Source organism: Puntigrus tetrazona, unplaced genomic scaffold (assembly GCF_018831695.1).
Source record: "Puntigrus tetrazona isolate hp1 unplaced genomic scaffold, ASM1883169v1 S000000776, whole genome shotgun sequence".
NCBI classification, from domain to species: domain Eukaryota; kingdom Metazoa; phylum Chordata; class Actinopteri; order Cypriniformes; family Cyprinidae; genus Puntigrus; species Puntigrus tetrazona.
Window position 1 is genome coordinate 904,793 of NW_025048382.1, and position 19,089 is coordinate 923,881.

Sequence of the window (19,089 nt, forward strand, 5' to 3'; positions counted from 1 at the left end):
AGTGGAATAGTGTTATACATGCAAGCCATACTTTTGCATCAGAGATACTGGCTTTTGAACTGAACACTGATTACACACTGAAAAACCTCTCTTCTCTTGAGCCCAGAGGACACTGCATCCGTGATTTCCAACAAGAATATCAAATTTGGACTGACCGTATAAGAGCTACATGTGCTCCCCTCCAGATGACATGTATTTAAGGAAAGGTCTTGTGTATTTCAGCAGGACAATGCTAAACCACATAATGAAGCTATTACAACGGCATGGCTTTGTAGTAAAATAGTCCGGTGCTAAAATGGCCTGCCTGCAGTCCAGATCTTTCATATAGAAAACATTTGGCTAAAATAAAATAAAATATTGGCTCATGTGATTTGAAAGTCTTTCATTGTATTTAAATCTCAACATTTCCGGGTTGTATTTTAATGTGTACTTGCGCCTCATCTCTTTACAGTCACATTGCTGTGACATAAACAAAGTTTTAGTTTTATTTTATTATAATTGTATTATTATGTATTAGTATATTATTTATTATTGCATAACAAGAACATTCACAATATAGCATCACAGTCTTTTCAACTATTATCATTTACATACATTCATGATAAGAAACTTGTCTCACTGGTAAATCATATGAATACCTTCATATGTAACTGTTTAACTTTAATATTAAGTATGTTTTGGGTAAATTATGCAGTAATTTTTTCCGTCATTTTTTATTAGAACGTTACTACTTAACTGATTAGCATAAACGGCTAATGACTTAAGAAGTGGCACGAAGTACTACTGCAATCTCTTTATGGCAAACTCTTTATAGTTATAGGGATCTTATAATAATTAAGGAATTCACAGTAAATACAGAGATGCCATTATACTCGAACAACCGTCTCACCAACATTAAACCATTATTGTACCGTCTGATATAAATAACGTACACGTCCCCTCATCTGACCAATCAGAGGGAGCTACAGTTGCCTTTCGCCCCGCCCCCTCAGCTCCATGTTTAGTCGTGGGATTCTTCTTCAGCACCGACTCTGGACACACTGCGCTGTCATGGGCTCAAAGGTACAGTCAAAGGACTGAAATACACTTCGGAACGAAACCCTCTCGTGTGTATTTCACTTTACTGTGCAGCAGAACGCAGACCGGTCGTTCTCAACAGCACAAACCCCCCGCTTCGTGTTATTCGGACAACTTCCGCGTCACGTGCTCGGCTGATCAGCTGAAACACGTTCTCGCTGCGCCTGTTCTGTCTGTATTCAGTGTGTGTTCTCGTGTCTTTGCTGTGTGTGATCATGCCGTGACCTCGTGTGGTGTTTCAGGTGCTCCGGGAGCCGGCGGAGATCGCTCAGTTGTACCGGGATCAGTGTCGGTTCCCGGCGTTGTGTCGCGCGGATGTGGGACCGGTGATCACGTCACGATACGGCGGACAGTACTGCAACGTTTACACAGGTTTAAACTCAGCATCATCTCTCAGGACTAAACTACTGAACTATTTAAACAGACCATTATAGATACACTGGCAAAACTCAACTGTCGTTTAAACGTCTAGCTGTACACGATCTTTCAGTCCTTACAGTTGATATAAGGACAAGATGAAAAGCTTTTTACATCAAGTGCAAGACAAATTTGACCCTGGAAGAGTCCATTTCTGGAATTGGGATTCATACATGGAAAGATGAATAGATAATCTTACGATTGCTGTATGGATTGTTAAGATGTATTATATTTAGAGAACGCAATATGAAAATATGGAATCTGAGGGTCCAAAAAAAGTAAATATTGAGAAAATCTCCTCTTAAGTCACTAATCATTCATTAAGTTTTGATATATTTACGGCTGGACATTCACAAACTATCTATGGAACATTCTTTACTTAATAAACTAACGAAAACTTTGACTCGTTTTTTGCTAGAAATGTACCTGGGATACTTATGACTGCTTTTGCGCTCCAGAAAGGTTTCTGTATTAATAAATAATTAAAAAATAAATGATTCCACTTTTACACACCACTGCAAACCTGCAGCGTCGAAGGCTTGCCAAGAGCTCAGTCTGTGACGTTTAGGTCATCTATTGGTCGCTAGTCCTCTTCTCATTCCAATTCACAGTTTAGTGTTGATTAAAGTTCAGCTAGTAGCAAACTGGCCCACACATTAATCCTAGCACTTCATTTAGTAGCAGCAAATGTGACCGACTGCTTTGCTGCTTTGTTGCGATCAAGGCTTGGTTTCTAGACCTCAGTCGATTCAGTGAACGAATTGATGGTGCAGCAGGTCTGCCAAAAACAAGAAAAGCAAGATGTGTTAGCTGCATGATTGAGAGGGCAGATAGCACCAAAGGTATGAAAACACGGAGTTATTTTGCATGTACACAGAGGAAATGCAGTCAGATGAAGGCCTAACCGCTACAGTCAGCAGATGTTTGGTTCTACATGGAATATTCAACTGTTAAAGTTGATTTAAGTAATAACCTCTACTTTTGTATTGCTAATGTTTATGATAACATAGTTGGGCCGTAGGGTGGTAACAAAGCTGTAGGCTTACAAGCCTTTTTTATTTAGTTTTTTGCAAATTTGCAAAGTGTTAAATAATCTCTTTGTGTGTTTCAGAGTGGACTCAGCGGGATTTGGAGAGGAATGAAAATGTGAAGTTTTGTCGCCAGTACATTGTGTTTCATGATGACGAATCAGTGGTTTACTCCGGACCCTCAGGAAACTGCACCGAAATCAAGGGAGAGTGGGTTACTTTTTACTAGTCGATTCACCCTGAACTCACAGTCTGTCAGCACTTACAATTGCTGTCATGTCTTTCCGAACCTTCGTTACTTTTTCATCTTTTGCGGAACACCAATGTTTTTCCCCATGCAATGATAGTCAACAATGTAGAGGTTTCGCCTGCCTCTTCGAGTGCCCTGACCGAGCTCTGGCTCCGTGTGTTTAGGCTGCTCAGCGTGGATTCTCCGTCCGGTGAAATGAAGGCTGTACTGAGAGAGAGCACCGTTAAAGGAGAAGACAAGCAGTTTCTTGAGGTCAGATTTCTTGCACAAATCATTTCTTTACCTAAAATATGACTAAACGTTTAGACTTTACTTGACACTTTAACATGCGATGCAAGCTTCTAAACAACTGAACAAATATGTGTTACTCCAAAAATATCTTGTCAGAGTAGTCTTACACTGTTTGGTGCTGCGTAATATTTAATAGAAAACATTTAAATGGCTATTCTGTTTTTATGGATTGCATATTATTTGCACAATAGCAATAATTTATTCATAATTGATTTGATTCTGTTTTCCCGTCTAAAATATTCTACTTTGCTTGTATACACTCAGAAAAAGATCAGTCTTTAGTCGGGTGGCTACACAGCATTTAACAGCTGGATTTACAAAAAAATTTCGTTTTAAGAAGTGTTTCAACATTGCATCAACTACAGATAAAACAAATAATAATGAATTATCACTGAGCCACTCTGAAACATTAAAATATTATATTACTTCACCTAATATACTTTTTAGTACCTCTGAGATTACAAAATAATTTAATAATGAAGTGTCACATCTGCATGTTCATGGTTCTCTGACATTGGTTTTGGTCACATGACATGCAGGTTCCTGTGTTTTATATTTCAAAGTTGTCATTTTTAAGATTTAATAAAGGTTTAGCCTTTTTGTTAAACTCACAAACACCTCAAAACCCAGTTTGAGAAATCCTGATGTAACGTTTAACTCGCTTAATGTTGATAACAACAAATGGAATGCATTTTCAAACCTTTTGGAAAACGAGTCCAAAGTAATCTAAAAGTATTTTGATTCTATTACGTAAAATGTGTAATGCAACTACAACTTTTGTCATGTAATATGGAGTCTGTAAGATATTACAATTTGTAAGTAATCTACCCAGCTCTGTCTACAGATACGTTTTGTCTGTATCAATGAAATGGAGGTTATGAGCATCAGTCCAAATTCCAATGCATTGTTCTCCCGGTCCTTTTTGACACATTAAAGTAAAACGTTTTTCTGAATTGCTTTATACATGCAGCCCAGTGTTATATTCTGGTGTTCACTCTTTACCAGGCATAGTGTGCAGAAAAGCTCCATCCGTACACAAGCACTGAGATTCTTTGCCGTGACATTTCACGATAATTTACTAATGACAATTTCAAGTCTCTAAGGAAGCTTCTTCGACTATTCTCCTGGCACAACCGTTTAGCAAAATATCTTCCACCTGGTTGCTCTCAATCGCTATTGCTTGTATTGTCTAATAAGCAATTGTCCCAGGACAGAGTAAATTGTCATCTTTGCATGAGTGTAATGTGAAGTCACATATCTAGAGCAACACTGCACACGCTGGTATAACCGTAGATATCTGTTAGTACAGAATGCATTGCATGAATAAACGCACATCTTCAAAAATCTGCCGTTCTAGAACTCGTTTTGATAGAACACAAGTTTGTCTACTTGCGTGATATTATTGCGCCTGCTGTGGCCATGCAGCAAAGTTCCTTGATTATTACGCCGAAATGGGAGTATAGTTCTTAATCATAAGTGCCTAGAACATCGCAACTTTTCCTTTTCCGTCGGTCTTAGTACACTGTATAACTACAGAAGAGTCAAGTTATAAATGGGGAAAAATATTGAAACTCTCTGGTTCTTTTTGTAAACGATGCTAATGGTCTAATTGAATTCAATGATCTATGCTAAGCTATGCTAAAAGTGCTATCACCAGACCAGGAGATCGGATGGAAAGATTCAAAAACGGTGTTCTTTTTAAGGTGTTTTGTGAACACGACTACATTAGAGGTGTCCAGTCCTGCTCTTTTAGGGCTACTGTCTTAAAATCCCTATGAGCTGGTGAGTCGAATCAGGTGTGTTAGGTGAGGAAGAGATGCGAAATATGCAGTGGTGGGTTTTCTCCAGGACACGTTTGAGAAACACTGCTCTACAGGATCTGCAGTGATTTGTCTTTAACAGCCTGCACTCTCTCTTTCTCTCTAGATCTGGCATAAGAACAGGAAGCTGAAGTGTCTTAATCTGATGACTCTCAACAAACATGGCAAAGTGTATGAAGATGGTAAGAAGAAAATATGACGGTCAAAAGAATCGATGTCTGCTCAGACTCATGGCTTTGTCCCGTTACAGCTGCTTCTTTCACATCTGGTCCTGCAGCTGAGTCACATGAGGTCCTGTGGCTCTCGGCTGAATATAGCTTTGGATGTCATAGGTCACACGCTTTAGGAAAAAATGCATTGTGCTTAGTTTCAGTTTTTTTGGTATTTTGTTTTTCTAACGCAAGCTTCAGCGTAGATCATAACAGGGCCTACTGAACATTCAACTTTGATAGGTTTTCTCTTGCACTACTCTAATTTGTGCCCCTGACCACAAAAACAGTCTTAAGGTTCAATTTTGTGAAATTGAGATTCCTAAACAGGAAGTTGTATCTGGACCATGCTTTGGTCTGTTTAAATGAAATTGTCAGTCAATGTTTGGCACAGTAATCTTGCTGAATGTGCTTACAGTGCCACCTATAGGCCAAGAAACTTGAAAACGGTTTATTTTGCATGGCTTCTGTCTTAAAACCAGCATCAGAAGCAGACACGGTTTGACAGTCTTGCTAATTTAAGGCTTGTGTGTCTTCTGTTCTCAGATCAGTTTGGCTGTATGGTCTGGTCTCATTCAGAAACTCATCTCCTATATGTTGCTGAGAAGAAACGACCCAAGACAGAGTCGTACTTCCAGGTCACAGACCCAGATGATTACAGAAAACTCACATGCTTTCTAATGTTCTTCGTCTGACCTCCTGTTCTTTTAAAATGCAGCGACCTGAGACGGGTTTGCTCGCTGATGAAGAGGAGACCACTAAGACAGACAAGACAGAGGAAACAGTCCTGGTACAGACTGTGACATCCAATGTGCCATCTTCTTTTGACTTGATAATTTGAGTTGGATTTGTGTTGGGGATGACTGTGTGTGCAGGGTCAGCAGTTTGAGTATTATGAAGACTGGGGTGAAGCACTTGTGAGTAAAAGCAGCCCAGTGCTCTGTGTGCTGGACATCGAAGGCAGTAACATCACTGTACTGGAAGGAATACCCACCAACGTCTCCCCGGGACAGGTACGCCCTCTCTCTGTGTTTGTGTTTCAAACATGGATTCAAAGTAAGGTGGCTCAGACGCACTGAAAATGATTGTGGGTATTTTTTTTCCCCCCTCTTTTTTCCTTTTTATTTAACACATTGGGAATTGACAGTATGCTGGGCATACGTTACAAAAAACAAAAACAAAATGTAAAGACAGATAAATGAATAAACATAGAGTAAGCGGAAACGGAAATTTTCCACAGGCGTGCTTTATGGGTTTATAAATTGCATTTCTTTTTACTTGCATTCAGGGCTCATGCGCTCATGTGCACACACACACACACACACACACTTCTTTTGCAGTACATATTTTTTCCGTGCTCTCCATAAATAGATAAAGCATTCATCAGAGCTGTGCATCTGCAGCTGTGCAGAGATCGTTTCTGCTGCACGTGCTGAATTAAAGTGACAGTGCATTGTTTTCAGTAAATATGGATTAACACGAAAATGTAGTAATAACACCATAAATGCGTACTGTGTTTTACAGTCGACACATGTTAACTCGTGGAAGTCTTAGAGATCTTAAGGAAGATCTTAGTGAACTTTAGAACATTTTACAGTGATGTTTTGTGAGTATGCTGGGGTATAATGATTTTCATTATTACGCTTTGATATTGAGAATGGGTTGAATTATTTTGTAGAGATGTCATTGGAGGATTTTGACTTTTGGAAACATCTACTTGTTATGATTAAACATTTTGGAGAGAGTATTGTAATTTTGCATGACTCTGATAAGTACTCTTTTAGAGAATTAGCAAGAAAAGTCAAGGAGAATGAGGAGATGAGTTGCAGGTTTGACAATAAAAAGGAAAAATGTATACACAGTTTTTATATTGTGTTGTGTATATTGTGTCAAAAGGACGTTTTTGTCCATTATGTGACACCAGCTGTCAAACACTGATGGATGATCTGGGACTCTTTTGTTTAATTCAGAGTTGAAAGAAAAGAGTGCTGCAGGGTTTTGAAAGAGAATGACCAAAACATGCGTTCTGACTACACGAGAAGTACCTCAAATGAAAAAACAACAATGCTGTTTAAACACAGCACATTGACACTTTTAGCTTCAGTATGTAATCTTAACAGGAACAGGAAAAAATGGATTTTCATTCACTTCTTTTTTGTATTCGCAGATAAAATGTGCAAATAGTTGTAAAGCCGCTAAAACCAATTTAAACTGAAAAAGACTTACTTTATTGTGAGAGTTATTGTTCTTAGAAAATATATCATTTCAAGATGAATAATACACTTAAGTCTTGTCCACAGGCGTTCTGGTCTCCCAATGACACAGGGCTCGTGTTTGTGGGTTGGTGGCATGAGCCATTCAGACTGGGGCTTAAATACTGTGCCAACAGAAGGTGAGTGATGGGAAATATGTGTCTGGCGAAGACTTTTCTGCTGTCTTAATGTACGGTTTTGGAGTGGACTGTTTGCCTGCGTGCTAACAGCGGTGCGATCTCTGCAGGTCGTCTCTGTTTTATGTGGATCTGGCCAGTGGTAAATGTGGTAAGCTATGCAACTCAAACCATTCTGTAAAGACAATTCTTTTGTGTAATTCTTGCATAAGAGAACATTTTGTCGGTAGCTGACACTATGGGAAATCGGCCAATCGATGGCAGTCTCTGATGTGATATTGATTAAAAGGAATAGTTCACCCAAAACTTCTCATCATTTCAGTGGGTCACCATTAACCCAACATACTTCCACTTTTTTTTTTTTTTTTTCCATACTATGGAAGTCAAGGGTGACCCAGAACAGCCTGGTTACAAACTTTCCTCAAAATATCTTCCTTTGTGTTCGACAGAACACAGAAATTCATACAGGATATAGGTGCTGGATGGATTGTAGTTTTATTTTAGTGAATGTTTATTTTTGTAATTTAGTAGAACACTTGGTAACGTTATCTATTTAGCCTGCATTATAAGGGTGTTCTTATAAGGGCATTATAATGAAACACACAGCGTTAAATACAGTTGCTTGTGTCTAAAGGGAAAGTAAGCAATCAAGAGAAAAACACACGCGCCAGTATTTTAGATCCGTGCAGCTCTTAAAGGGACAGTACTAAAGATGAGGATTAAGATTTTTTATTTTATCTTTGCTCTCACCCCAGAACAGTTATCATCTAACTCCAGCGCTGTCTGCTCTCCTCGGCTGAGTCCTGACCACTGCCGTATTGTTTACCTGGAGTGTGGCGTCTTCGGTCCACACCAGCAGTGCAACCGGCTGTGTATGGTGTGTATTTTGTCTGTGGCCAATTCTTAAAGAGTCGTAGTAACTTTGTAATTCCTTTACCTAATATTTTAATAACCAAGAAGATTTCTCGTTCAAAACATATTTAGCCCAAAGAGCCTTCAGCCCAATTATTTAAACAGATTTTAATTAGATTTTACGTTTCCCAATTTCAAAAGAAATGGAGTTGTTGGAGATGTGGGGGGTATTTCTAGTCTAAGTGATCTTGTGTCAAAGTGATCAAATGTAAGTAACTTAAATCAAGTGACTATGTATTGTTGGGCTTTGGTTGCAGTATGACTGGTACACCAAGAAGTCAAGTGTTGTGGTTGATGTGGTGCAGAGAGCCAGAGAGGGTATGTGCATACATTCATGTTTTTAGTTTTGGGTGAAAAATGGATAAAAGCTGTGATTTAGGTGAAGGTCTCTAGCCTGTTTAATGTATTTCTGTGTTTGTGTGTCAGATGGTTTTACTGGGATCTACAGCTCAATGCTTTCTCCCCACTGCTGGTCAGCTGACAGTCAGCGTGTGCTTATTTCCTGTGCTCAGCGATGCCGCAAGGTACTGCACCAGAGCTGCATTCAGAATCATCAGAATGCCAATATATACAGATTTCTCATTGTAACTCACTGCATAATGCCTATAAAACGAGGTAAAGCCTTTTACTGAAGTGACCTTTTTTACTAAGGTAGCAATGTATTAAGAGCTGAATTTAATTTATTTTGTCTTCTGGGAAAATATGCACATCTTCGTTCTGTTCAAAAGTTTTCACCCCTCAGCTCTTAGTGCATTTTTCTTCTTCTGGAGCATCAGTAATCATTTGAACCTTCTGTGAATAGTTGCGTCCTCAGAGTGAAAAGAGATTTCTCAAAATCATTGCTGGAAATGTATCAAATACACAAATATGTTCTGTTTACGATTGTTTAGATCAAACAAATGACTCGTGAACAACTATCGGTTAAAAACCAGCTGTGGATCATTTAGGTAACCACAGTATTAAGAATCAAGGGCATGTAAACTCTTGAACCAGGTCATTTTATAAATTCAAATAATTTGGTAAAATAATTTAGATTTTGCAGATTCTGCCAGATGTATGTAAACTTTTGACTTCATTATGTCCTGCCCAAAGAGACCATAAACCTTTCCATTCACATCTACAGTAATACATAATTTACAGACATGAATCCTAAAGACTAATCACGTCTGAGCAAATTAAGGTTTTATATTGTTTTTTGTGAAACTACTTGATTATATAGTAAAACTTATTGAGGGATTGAACATATTCAGTGACTTAAATGCGAAACCCCCTCAGTGTAAAAAATATCCCCTCTGTAGCAGTCATCTGCAGGGGAATTTCTTTTCTGTTTCAAATCTCTTAGTTGTGTCTTTTTTGGGATGTGAGTATATGTTGGTTAATCAGTTCCTTTCGTTCCTATATTACAGGATTTGTTGGTTGTTGATATTTCAACTGGTGAAGTCACGTCTCTCACCTCCCGTATGTAGAGCGCCCTCTCTTCATCTTCTCATGAAACACATGTCTGTGATCTGACAGTACTCTGTGTCGCTCTAGAGTCCGAGGAGGGAAGCTGGAGTTTGCTGAATATTCACAGAGATCTGATGGTGGTCAGCTGCTCTTCACCAAACTGCCCTCCAGACCTGGTATTCTCACACAGATTCTCCATATGTTTCCGCACCACAGCATATTTGCTCTAGAACGTGCTTATTTTTCCTATTCAAGTATTTTTAACTATTTAAAAAGTTAAATACTAATCAGAAACATAAACAAAAAAGGTTTCAATTACCCTGTTTAATCAGCAACATTTTGTATTGGTATAGCAGGTTTTGGTCATCAGTTATTATAATAAGGTAGATGTAATCAGATGATGTGTTCTGCAGCGGGTGGGCTTCCTGCCACCGAAGGGTTCTGAAAGCAAGATGTCATGGGTCACACTGGAGGAGACTCAGCCTCAGGCGGACATCAGCTGGCAGACGTTAAACTTCAGCCCGCCTCCTGAGGAGGACAACAGCCAATACCGTAAGATCTGAGGGACAGGGCATATATGTGCTGATGTTCAGTCCAACATAATTGCATAATTGGAGGCAAATTTTTAATCAGAATTTGATTATTGATCAGAAGGTTCTTTGAACTTCAATTAGGAGGACAAGCGCACCAAAAAAGAAAAGAAAACACAGAGCTATGTGTAACAGTATATTAGATCTGTGCGTGAGGTCTTAAAGAGACAGCAGCCTAAAATAAAAACAAAGATGCATTTGGAATGGTAAAATAAAAATGCCCCTGTAAATCACGTTGAGTCAAATGTCAGCCTCGTTTTAGGCTAATTTTGTTGAGAATGTTTTATTATTGATTTAAAATGTGCTCCTAAATTTGTTTATATTAAGAGGACAACACTAATTACAAGAAAACCAATGGGTGTGTGAGAGGTATGGCTATGGAAATGGGGTTTAGCAAAGGTTTTTTTTTTTTTTTTTTTTTTTTTTTTTTTGCTTTAATCCATGAATTCAAAGTTTTGTGTTTGTTCTCATTTTGCACTTTACAGTGTGTCTATATGTTATAAAGTGTGGACACCTGTCCTCTTGCATGAAAAAAACCCTCTCTGTTTTCCTTTAGCTGGGTTGGACTTTAATGCAATTCTACTGAAACCAAAGGAAATGACAGCAGGAAGCAAACTACCTCTCATTGTCATGCCACACGGTCTGTTCTTTAGTGTCCTTGATAACAATACAAAAACCATATATAATAAATACATGCAACATCAGTATGTTGTTGTGCTGATCTGTGTTTTGACTCTGTGTGTCTGTCAGGAGGCCCTCATTCAGTGCTGGTGTCAGAGTGGTTCTTGTCCACGGCAGTTCTGTGTAAGATGGGCTTCAGCGTCCTGCTTGGTGAGGAACAGTTACACTGTTTACACTACACACATCATGATTGGCCTTCATATAGTCTCTCTGTGATAAAACATTTCAACGAATATTTTATGGGGAAAACATACACAGACACACACACTGACTTTACTGATTAATGATTGGCTCTTTTAATGGGGCTTCATTTGATAGAGTGGCCATATTGCATTTTTCTCCATTCAAAAGACAAGTTTTGAGTATCCTATAGTCTTTGGTCATGTTTTCCATGCATGTCTTACCTGTTGTAGTGAACTACAGAGGCTCACTTGGCTTTGGTCAGGATAACATCATCTCCTTACCAGGAAACGTTGGTACCCAGGATGTGAAAGATGTGCAGGTATACACTACCTACTCCAATCATCAGTGTGATTAAATATCTAGAATATTCCACAGCCTTTTAAATATTTATAAATATATGTTAGGATACTACTTGTTGTTCGTTGAATTTGGTTGTTGCATTTTCCATATTTGTTCGAAGTTCTGAAAGTTGGGGGCTCTTCTGGAATTTGCAGCGTATGTTTTGTGATTTATACTTTTTAATATAGCATGCGTAGATATACACATTATCTTTGTTGACCTCTTAACAGTTGGCAGTAGACAGTGTTTTGAAGCAAGGTGACTTTGACGAGCAGAGGATCGCTGTGGCTGGAGGCTCTCACGGTGGATTCCTGGCTTGTCATCTAATTGGACAATATCCTGAGTTTTATAAGGCGTGTGTGGCACGAAATCCAGTCACAAACCTGGCCACCATGATCGGCTGTACAGACATTCCAGACTGGTAATATGACATTAAACTGCATATCATACTGAAATACTCAATTTCAAATCTAAACTCAAATCGTTTTTTTGAAGGGTGAAATTTTATATCACAGTGTTTTTTTTGGAGATGTGGAAAATGAATGTTGAAGTTTTAGAAGATGGGTCCACAACATACAGACTTTCTGAAACTCATTTAGCTAATCTTAAACCTAAAACGGTCCACTCAGAGTTAGTATGCATATAGTTGCAAATTAATGAGAAGGAGTTGACATGGAGCTGCCAAGTGTCCAAAGGAGACTTCAAATAAAGTGTAACCACTTAAAAAAAAAACAAAATTTTGAATCCAATACTTCATGTAATATACTAAAAAATCTATAAAAAGGTGATTTAATAAATAGTCTCTTTCTGATGATTTGTGGGTAAAATATGATTCACGTACTGTGATATTTAGCTGATGGCTTTGAGTGCTTTGGTGTTCAGGTGTATGGTGGAAGCTGGTTATGAATATAGCACAGATATTCATCTTGAACCTGCTATTCTGGAACAGATGTTAAACAAGTCACCAATAAAATACGTCAGCAAGGTGAGCAGATGCTGTTCATGTGCATTATTTACTCTTTTACGTTTAATTTCTTAACAGCTCAGCTTGTAACACATGTGGTTGCGTTTGTTTCTCAGGTAAAAACTCCAGTACTTCTGATGTTGGGGGAAGATGACAAGCGTGTTCCCAACAAGCAGGGTATTGAATACTACAGAGCCCTGAAGGCATTGCAGGTGCCAGTGAGGTAAGTACAGTGACACCGGTCACTTTCTGTGAAACATTTCTCTGTTCTGGAAACCTGGGTCACTAGTGTATCTGTGTGTCCGCAGACTGCTGTGGTATCCAGGCAATAATCACTCTTTGTCCAAGGTTGACGCAGAGTCGGATGGGTTCATGAACTCTGCTCTCTGGATTATTCAGCATCTTTCTCTGTGATATCACCTTCTCTCAGAAAATCGTAACCAGCTTTTATTACACTCTATTAAAGTGGTTTTAGCATTTCTTTCATAGATATCAGCTTTTATGCTTGTCATATTGAGGCATTAGCTTGGTGCTTTCCATTCAGACCAAGTCAAAATCTTTGTCTCTGTGAAACACTGATGCAAAAAACACTTAAAAGAGGTTCACAGGCATATTGTGTGGTATCTGAAGATGTTCATGTGATATTTAATGAAACGGAATTACACTAAACGGCTTCTTATCTGAAAAGACTTCTTACTGTTCTTACTCTTCTAATTGTTTTAGTTTTCAGTTCTTGGCAAATTGTATTTTGTGCCAAACCATTTACTGTGCTGCACTTTCAGTGTAGCTACTTTGATTATCTGACAGTCTTCTTTTTTGTGATATGGTTACTCTCTGAGACATGTACTAAATGACTTTCTGCATTCTTTTCAATAAAATGTGACTTTCTATAAAGCTGAAGAGAGTAACTTTCTTTAAAGTTGATATCAAACAACAAACAAAACAAATCGGTTCTGTACAAGAGAAAAGTATAGCTTGAACTAGCCCAGTCCTATCCACTCAAAACAGCCTTTCATTTCTCTTAAGTAACTGATCTAAAAATAGCCATTACTACATTTTATCACCACAAACATCTAAACATCTGTTCCCCAACTCAGTGTGTGGGTGATTGACTTTCACATTCTGCAGACTTTTGTTTCACTTCCATGAAAAGGAGTGCATTCTTAATATAAATACCTAGACCTATCATTTTACTTTCTTTGTGAATGTAAAAGATACATAGCATTGTGGAGTTTTGGACTGCAGATCTTCGGTAAGTGATTTTCTGTGTTTTAAATAGGTTTGAAACAATGGGAAAGTGTAAGAAATAATCTACAGCATCACATATTGTTCAAAGACGTACTGTTTAAAAAAAGCCCTGTCAAACAATAGTAGAAATTATTGAAAATAAATGTATTCACAATTGTGCTATTGTATTTGACCAACACTCCAATCCATGTAATGCGCTTTGCTGTTTGAGGATATAGCATATTAATAATTAAATACCATTTAGCGTACACAGCTGATTATTTGTTTGTTTTCTTGTTTGTTCTCTTGTCTCTAGGTCATGTTTGGACACATGCTATATCTGGTTGTCATACTGAATCGGTTTAATTTTTTGGCAGCTTTACATGCTGAATTCTATCCATGTGAAATTCACACTACCAAGGATGGACACATGAATGTGGACTGTCAGCGTAGGCGTCTTGCTAACGTCCCTAAATTCACATCCTTCTCTGTTACATCACTTAACTTAAATGAAAACCATATACACCACGTTAAAGGTGCCATATTTTCTGGATTAGTCAATCTCAAGCATCTCAGCTTGATGTGGAACTGTGTACCAGATCATTTTAAGGAGCAGAGATGGCCTTCATGCAGCATGAAAATTGACCCGAAAGCATTTAGCGGACTTAAAAACCTAACTTCCCTGCAGTTAGCAGGGAACAGCCTGAAGACCATTCCTCCACTACCAAAGCAGCTTGAGATTCTGGGACTGGAATTTAATCACATCTTTCATATTGTCAAGCCTTTAGGTACACCTCTACTGAAACAACTACTGCTAAACAAGAATTGTTTCTACGCCAACCCATGCTATCAGTCTTACTTTATTGACCCACGTGTGTTTCAAGATCTCCCTGAGCTTTTGAACCTTACAATCAGTTACAACAATGTGACCATTGTTCCCCCATATCTTCCACTTTCACTAGAAAGCCTAGACTTGGGAGAGAACAAGATCACACATATCAATAAAGAGTCATTTGCAAATCTTAAAAATCTGAGACACCTTAACCTAGGGTGGAATTGCCAAAGGTGTGACCATGCTTCTGAGCCGTGTTTCCCATGTCCAAACAACCAGTCTCTGAATCTGCACCAGGATGCATTTTTGGATCAAAGGGACTCTCTAATCAGTCTAAGCCTGCGAGGCAATTCACTGCATACAATTCCTCAGCATCTCTTCGTACGACTCCACAAGCTCCAAGAGTTGGATTTATCAGACAACTTTTTAGCCTACGCCATCCAGAATGGCACCTTTTATGAAGAGCTTCATAATGTTGTGTCCCTTAGTCTTCTTTATAACTATGAACCCCAGAAATGCTTTTCTGAATTGACTCTCTCACCATCCATAGCGAAAATGACAGCTCTACGAGAATTGTACCTGAGTGGACTATTCTTCAGAGTACTGTCAAACCACAGCCTTGCCCCACTGGTCAAACTGCCAAGACTTGAGTCCCTGGAGCTACGCATGAACTTCATCTGCTCTGTTAGCATGGATGCTATAAGCCAGCTGAGAACTTTAAGGTGGGTGGGCCTTTCCCAAAACATGCTTTCTTTCAGTTCATGCTTTTCAACCTGCACTGATGAAGCCATACCAAACAACTACCACATTCTTGGAAAACATGAAAACGGACAGCTTAGCTTGCAAACTCAGAAGGCCTTTCTACCAAGCTCAGTGCCGAACACTATGCAGTACTTTGAAGAAAATCACTGTTTTTTTTATTATTCTATGTGGCATTTCAAAAAGCAGATCTGCTCTAAAAATCTTTTTTTTGACCTCTCTCAAAACAACATCCCATGGCTGAATTCAAGCACTTTTACAGGAATGGAAAAAGTGGTTTGCATAGATCTGTCCTACAACTACATAAGTCAAACTTTAAATGGCCGGCAGTTCACACATCTAAGCAAATTATCCTACCTTAATATGGCTCACAATCGCATTGACCTGTACTCTGACAAGGCCTTCCAGGAGATAAGTGGCACACTAAAAGCTCTTGACCTCAGCAACAACGAATTCCACTTTGTAATGAAGGGTATGGGACATCGCTTCACATTCCTTCCACGCTTATCATCTCTTAAAATACTGAGTCTAGCAAAGAATCACATAGGTCTCAGAATCTCTAACATTCTTACTAGTACTTCTTTAAAGTATCTTGATTTCTCTGGAAATCGTTTAGACATAATGTGGGATTCCAAGCGTAACCAGTACCTACATTTCTTTCAGGGTCTTACTAACCTTACACACTTAGACATTTCTGAAAATCAGCTCAAATCATTCCCCCCAGAGGTAATCGTAAACTTGCCTCCTAGCCTCCAGATGCTGAGAATGGACTCTAATGGGCTGAGTTATTTCCCTTGGGGCAACATCTCAGTTCTCGAGCAGCTGTGCCACCTGAACCTTAGCTCAAACATGCTTTCTTTCTTGCCTAATATGCATTTTGAGCTTCGTCTTGTAAGCCTGGACCTAAGTCACAATCGACTAGTTGCAATCCCAAAGGCTTTCCTAAGTCAGGCAATAAACCTTAAAAACCTAATGCTTAACCACAACCAGCTGAAGATACTTGATGTGCAGGCTCTTCCCATGTCATTCCACAAAGGTTATACTTTCTGTCCTGCTGGGCCTCATAAAAATAAGTCCTCCTGCAAACTAGTGCTGCATGCTAATCCCTATACTTGTAGTTGCGTTATTTCTGGGTTTGCCAAATTTCTCAGAGAAACTAGTTTGGATATCCCACACCTCACCACAGAGGTTCACTGTGGTTATCCAGAGTCATTGGCTGGTGTGAATGTCCTCTCAATAGATCTTCACTCATGCCAGGAGATATTTGGAAGTGTTGCTTTCCTCTGTACTTTATGGTTGACATTGGCAGCAACCAGCATTCCTCTCCTGAAACATCTTTATGGATGGGACCTGTGGTACTGCATCCAGATTATTTGGACTGGACACAGAGGACACACTCCAGTTAATGGTGGCAGCATGACAGATAACCAGTACGATGCATTTGTGGTCTTTGATACAAGTAACAAGGCAGTCAGAGATTGGATCTACAAGGAGATGGTTGTGAGATTGGAGAACAGAGGGAGATGGCGCTTTCAACTTTGCTTAGAGGAACGTGATTGGTTGCCTGGTGTATCATGCATAGAGAATCTCCACAAGGCTGTTTACAACAGCAGAAAGACAGTGTTTGTATTAACTAGCCCTAGTGGCAGTTCTCACGAAAGTGGGGTCGTCCGACAAGCCTTCCTCCTTGTTCAGCAACGGCTTCTCGATGAGAAAGTGGATGTTGCAGTTGTTGTTTTGCTGGACCTTCTCTTTCAAAAATTCAAATACCTTCAGATGAGAAAACGGCTCTGCAAAAAATCAGTTCTGTCCTGGCCCAAAAACCCACGAGTACAGCCACTGTTCTGGAATAATTTACGTGTTGCTCTCGTCTCTGACAATGTTAGAGCCTACAACAAAAATGTTACAGAAAGCTTCTTTTAAAAAGGGTGAAGTGTAATGAGAATGTTTTGTTTTATGTAGTCCTGTTGTTTCATGTTATAGCTTATTTGTTAGAATGTATGATCGTATAATAGGCCCAGTGGAAGTATTGAAAATATGCAAAGATGAAATAGAGAGATCTTAACACCCTATGGCAAACAGAATGTAGAAACAGGATAAATTAAAAGTATGGACTGTCATATCTAAATAAGTACTTATTCTTATTATAGAAATGTATTACAGAGATTAAGCTTTTTATTAATGCCATTTTCTTAAAAGCTTATGTTCATTCATTGGTTAGCTGCCATTGAGTTCCTTTTACATGGCACTGCTATATATGATGTGAGACAAACTAGACAGTTTGTGTACCAACTGCAAGGTCAGTAAATGATTTGTGTGTGTGTGTGTGTGTGTGTGTGAGAGAGAGAGGAACTAATGCACCTGTTGGACCACATGCCACATGTTCTTGTGAATTTAAGCATTTGTACATTTTCATGCAGTTACGTCAAAAAATATTGCCACAGTTTCTAGAGCTTAGAAACTTGTAAGAATACTTCTAAGAATAAATTTTAAAACATTATTGTTTGCAGTTTTTTGTTGTTGTAATGATTTGTTCAGATGTCAGTATGGTTTGCAATGTGTGGTTACAGAGCATATTATCACTTAAAATGCATGGAAATGATCTAAACATTGTGTGTTTATTATAACTTTTGTGATGGACTTGTATTGTGAGCTAGTTCAGCTATGATTTTGTCTAGTTCACACATTGTGTAAAAACTCTTTTGTTAATCTTAAAGGACACCCCAGTAAATCTGAGCTATTGGAGGGACACATGTTTTGTTATAAGCAGCTGCAGAAGGTCTGATGAAAACCACTATCTGACATGATTGTTCTGACATCTTCAGTTCCATTAATTCTTACATTTTCTTTTCATTTCATTTCATTTTTTCCACATTGTAATTTAGTGTTGCGTTAATTAAAATAAAAATGCATTAGAAATATAGGCACAACTTTATTGGTATTTGAATGATATATTCTTGTCTTTAACAATTGTGGTCACATAGATACAGTATAAAGCAGTATGTAACCTTTCACTGAAGTATTTCTGTCACAGATTTCTGTAATTTACTCTAATCAATCATGCCTAACAATAAAATGTTTAATTGTGTAAAACACTTTTGTGTTTGTTTGTGTGTGTGTGTGATTCACATGATCTGTCTCTAGAACTCTTCTAGGTGTTCTGGTCTCTGTTGATGATCAGGGCTGTAGACTTTTAGTGCTGATCCACCATCTGTTCTGGATATGGACTGAGAAACAGAATAAGAAAGAAACAGACTAATATTAGGTTAAATACTATTCTTTTTATGATGTAATAAGTACGTTGTGTGTTATGGGGAGTGGCACATCCTGAGTTTAACGTGTTCTAGGTCAACATGTTTTGTTGACCCTGTAATATTTTAATCCAAAAATGTGTCTTCAAGTCAAGTTAAGTCAAGCTTTATTGTCATTTCTGCTACATGTGTGGACATACAGTGAAATAAGATGTTTTGTCTCGCTGGACCATGGTGCTACATACAGGTTGCACATGGGTAAACATACAACAGTGAAAAAAAAATATATATATATAGAGCTATACAACAGTTAACCATCTATACACTATAAATAATATAATTACTATACCTAGTTGAGTACACATACATGAACTTGTACAGTATTTAATGTAAAGTTCTTGTACAGTCTTGTACAGTCATTGTG

At 38.4% G+C, this 19,089-nt stretch overlaps 2 protein-coding genes across 3 annotated transcripts; both read left to right on the plus strand.

Annotated features, from left to right (window-relative positions):
- Positions 1-961: 961 nt before the first annotated feature.
- apeh (acylaminoacyl-peptide hydrolase) lies at positions 962-13,496 on the plus strand. Of its 2 annotated transcripts, XM_043233337.1 has the most exons (23): positions 962-1,062; positions 1,320-1,449; positions 2,606-2,732; positions 2,937-3,024; positions 4,990-5,065; positions 5,639-5,730; positions 5,811-5,882; positions 5,968-6,105; positions 7,393-7,484; positions 7,592-7,632; positions 8,237-8,358; positions 8,651-8,711; positions 8,820-8,917; positions 9,800-9,851; positions 9,927-10,015; positions 10,253-10,391; positions 10,986-11,069; positions 11,180-11,260; positions 11,524-11,612; positions 11,863-12,053; positions 12,515-12,617; positions 12,713-12,819; positions 12,905-13,496. In XM_043233337.1, the coding sequence occupies exons 1-23, from the start codon at positions 997-999 to the stop codon at positions 13,008-13,010; spliced, it is 2,244 nt and encodes a 747-aa protein (XP_043089272.1). In that variant the 5' UTR covers positions 962-996; the 3' UTR covers positions 13,011-13,496. The 2 variants fall into 2 exon arrangements, with proteins under 2 accessions (XP_043089272.1, XP_043089273.1); XM_043233338.1 differs by lacking the exons at positions 962-1,062; positions 1,320-1,449 and adding an exon at positions 2,386-2,459.
- Positions 13,497-13,647: 151 nt separating this feature from the next.
- tlr9 (toll-like receptor 9) lies at positions 13,648-18,509 on the plus strand. The gene is made up of 2 exons (XM_043233336.1): positions 13,648-13,848; positions 14,140-18,509. Exon 2 carries the CDS (start codon positions 14,143-14,145, stop codon positions 17,335-17,337), a length of 3,195 nt encoding a protein of 1,064 aa, XP_043089271.1. The 5' UTR covers positions 13,648-13,848; positions 14,140-14,142; the 3' UTR covers positions 17,338-18,509.
- The last annotated feature ends 580 nt before the right edge of the window (positions 18,510-19,089 follow it).

Bases quoted from the DNA above. Each gene is read 5' to 3' on its own strand.
- apeh (XM_043233337.1), top strand. From the start codon at position 997: ATGTTTAGTCGTGGGATTCTTCTTCAGCACCGACTCTGGACACACTGC. The intron at 8,359-8,650 runs GTGTGTATTTTG...CTTTGGTTGCAG, and splicing joins AGTGCAACCGGCTGTGTATG to TATGACTGGTACACCAAGAA. The intron at 11,070-11,179 runs GTCTGTTCTTTA...TGTGTCTGTCAG, and splicing joins TCTCATTGTCATGCCACACG to GAGGCCCTCATTCAGTGCTG.
- tlr9 (XM_043233336.1), top strand. From the start codon at position 14,143: ATGTTTGGACACATGCTATATCTGGTTGTCATACTGAATCGGTTTAAT.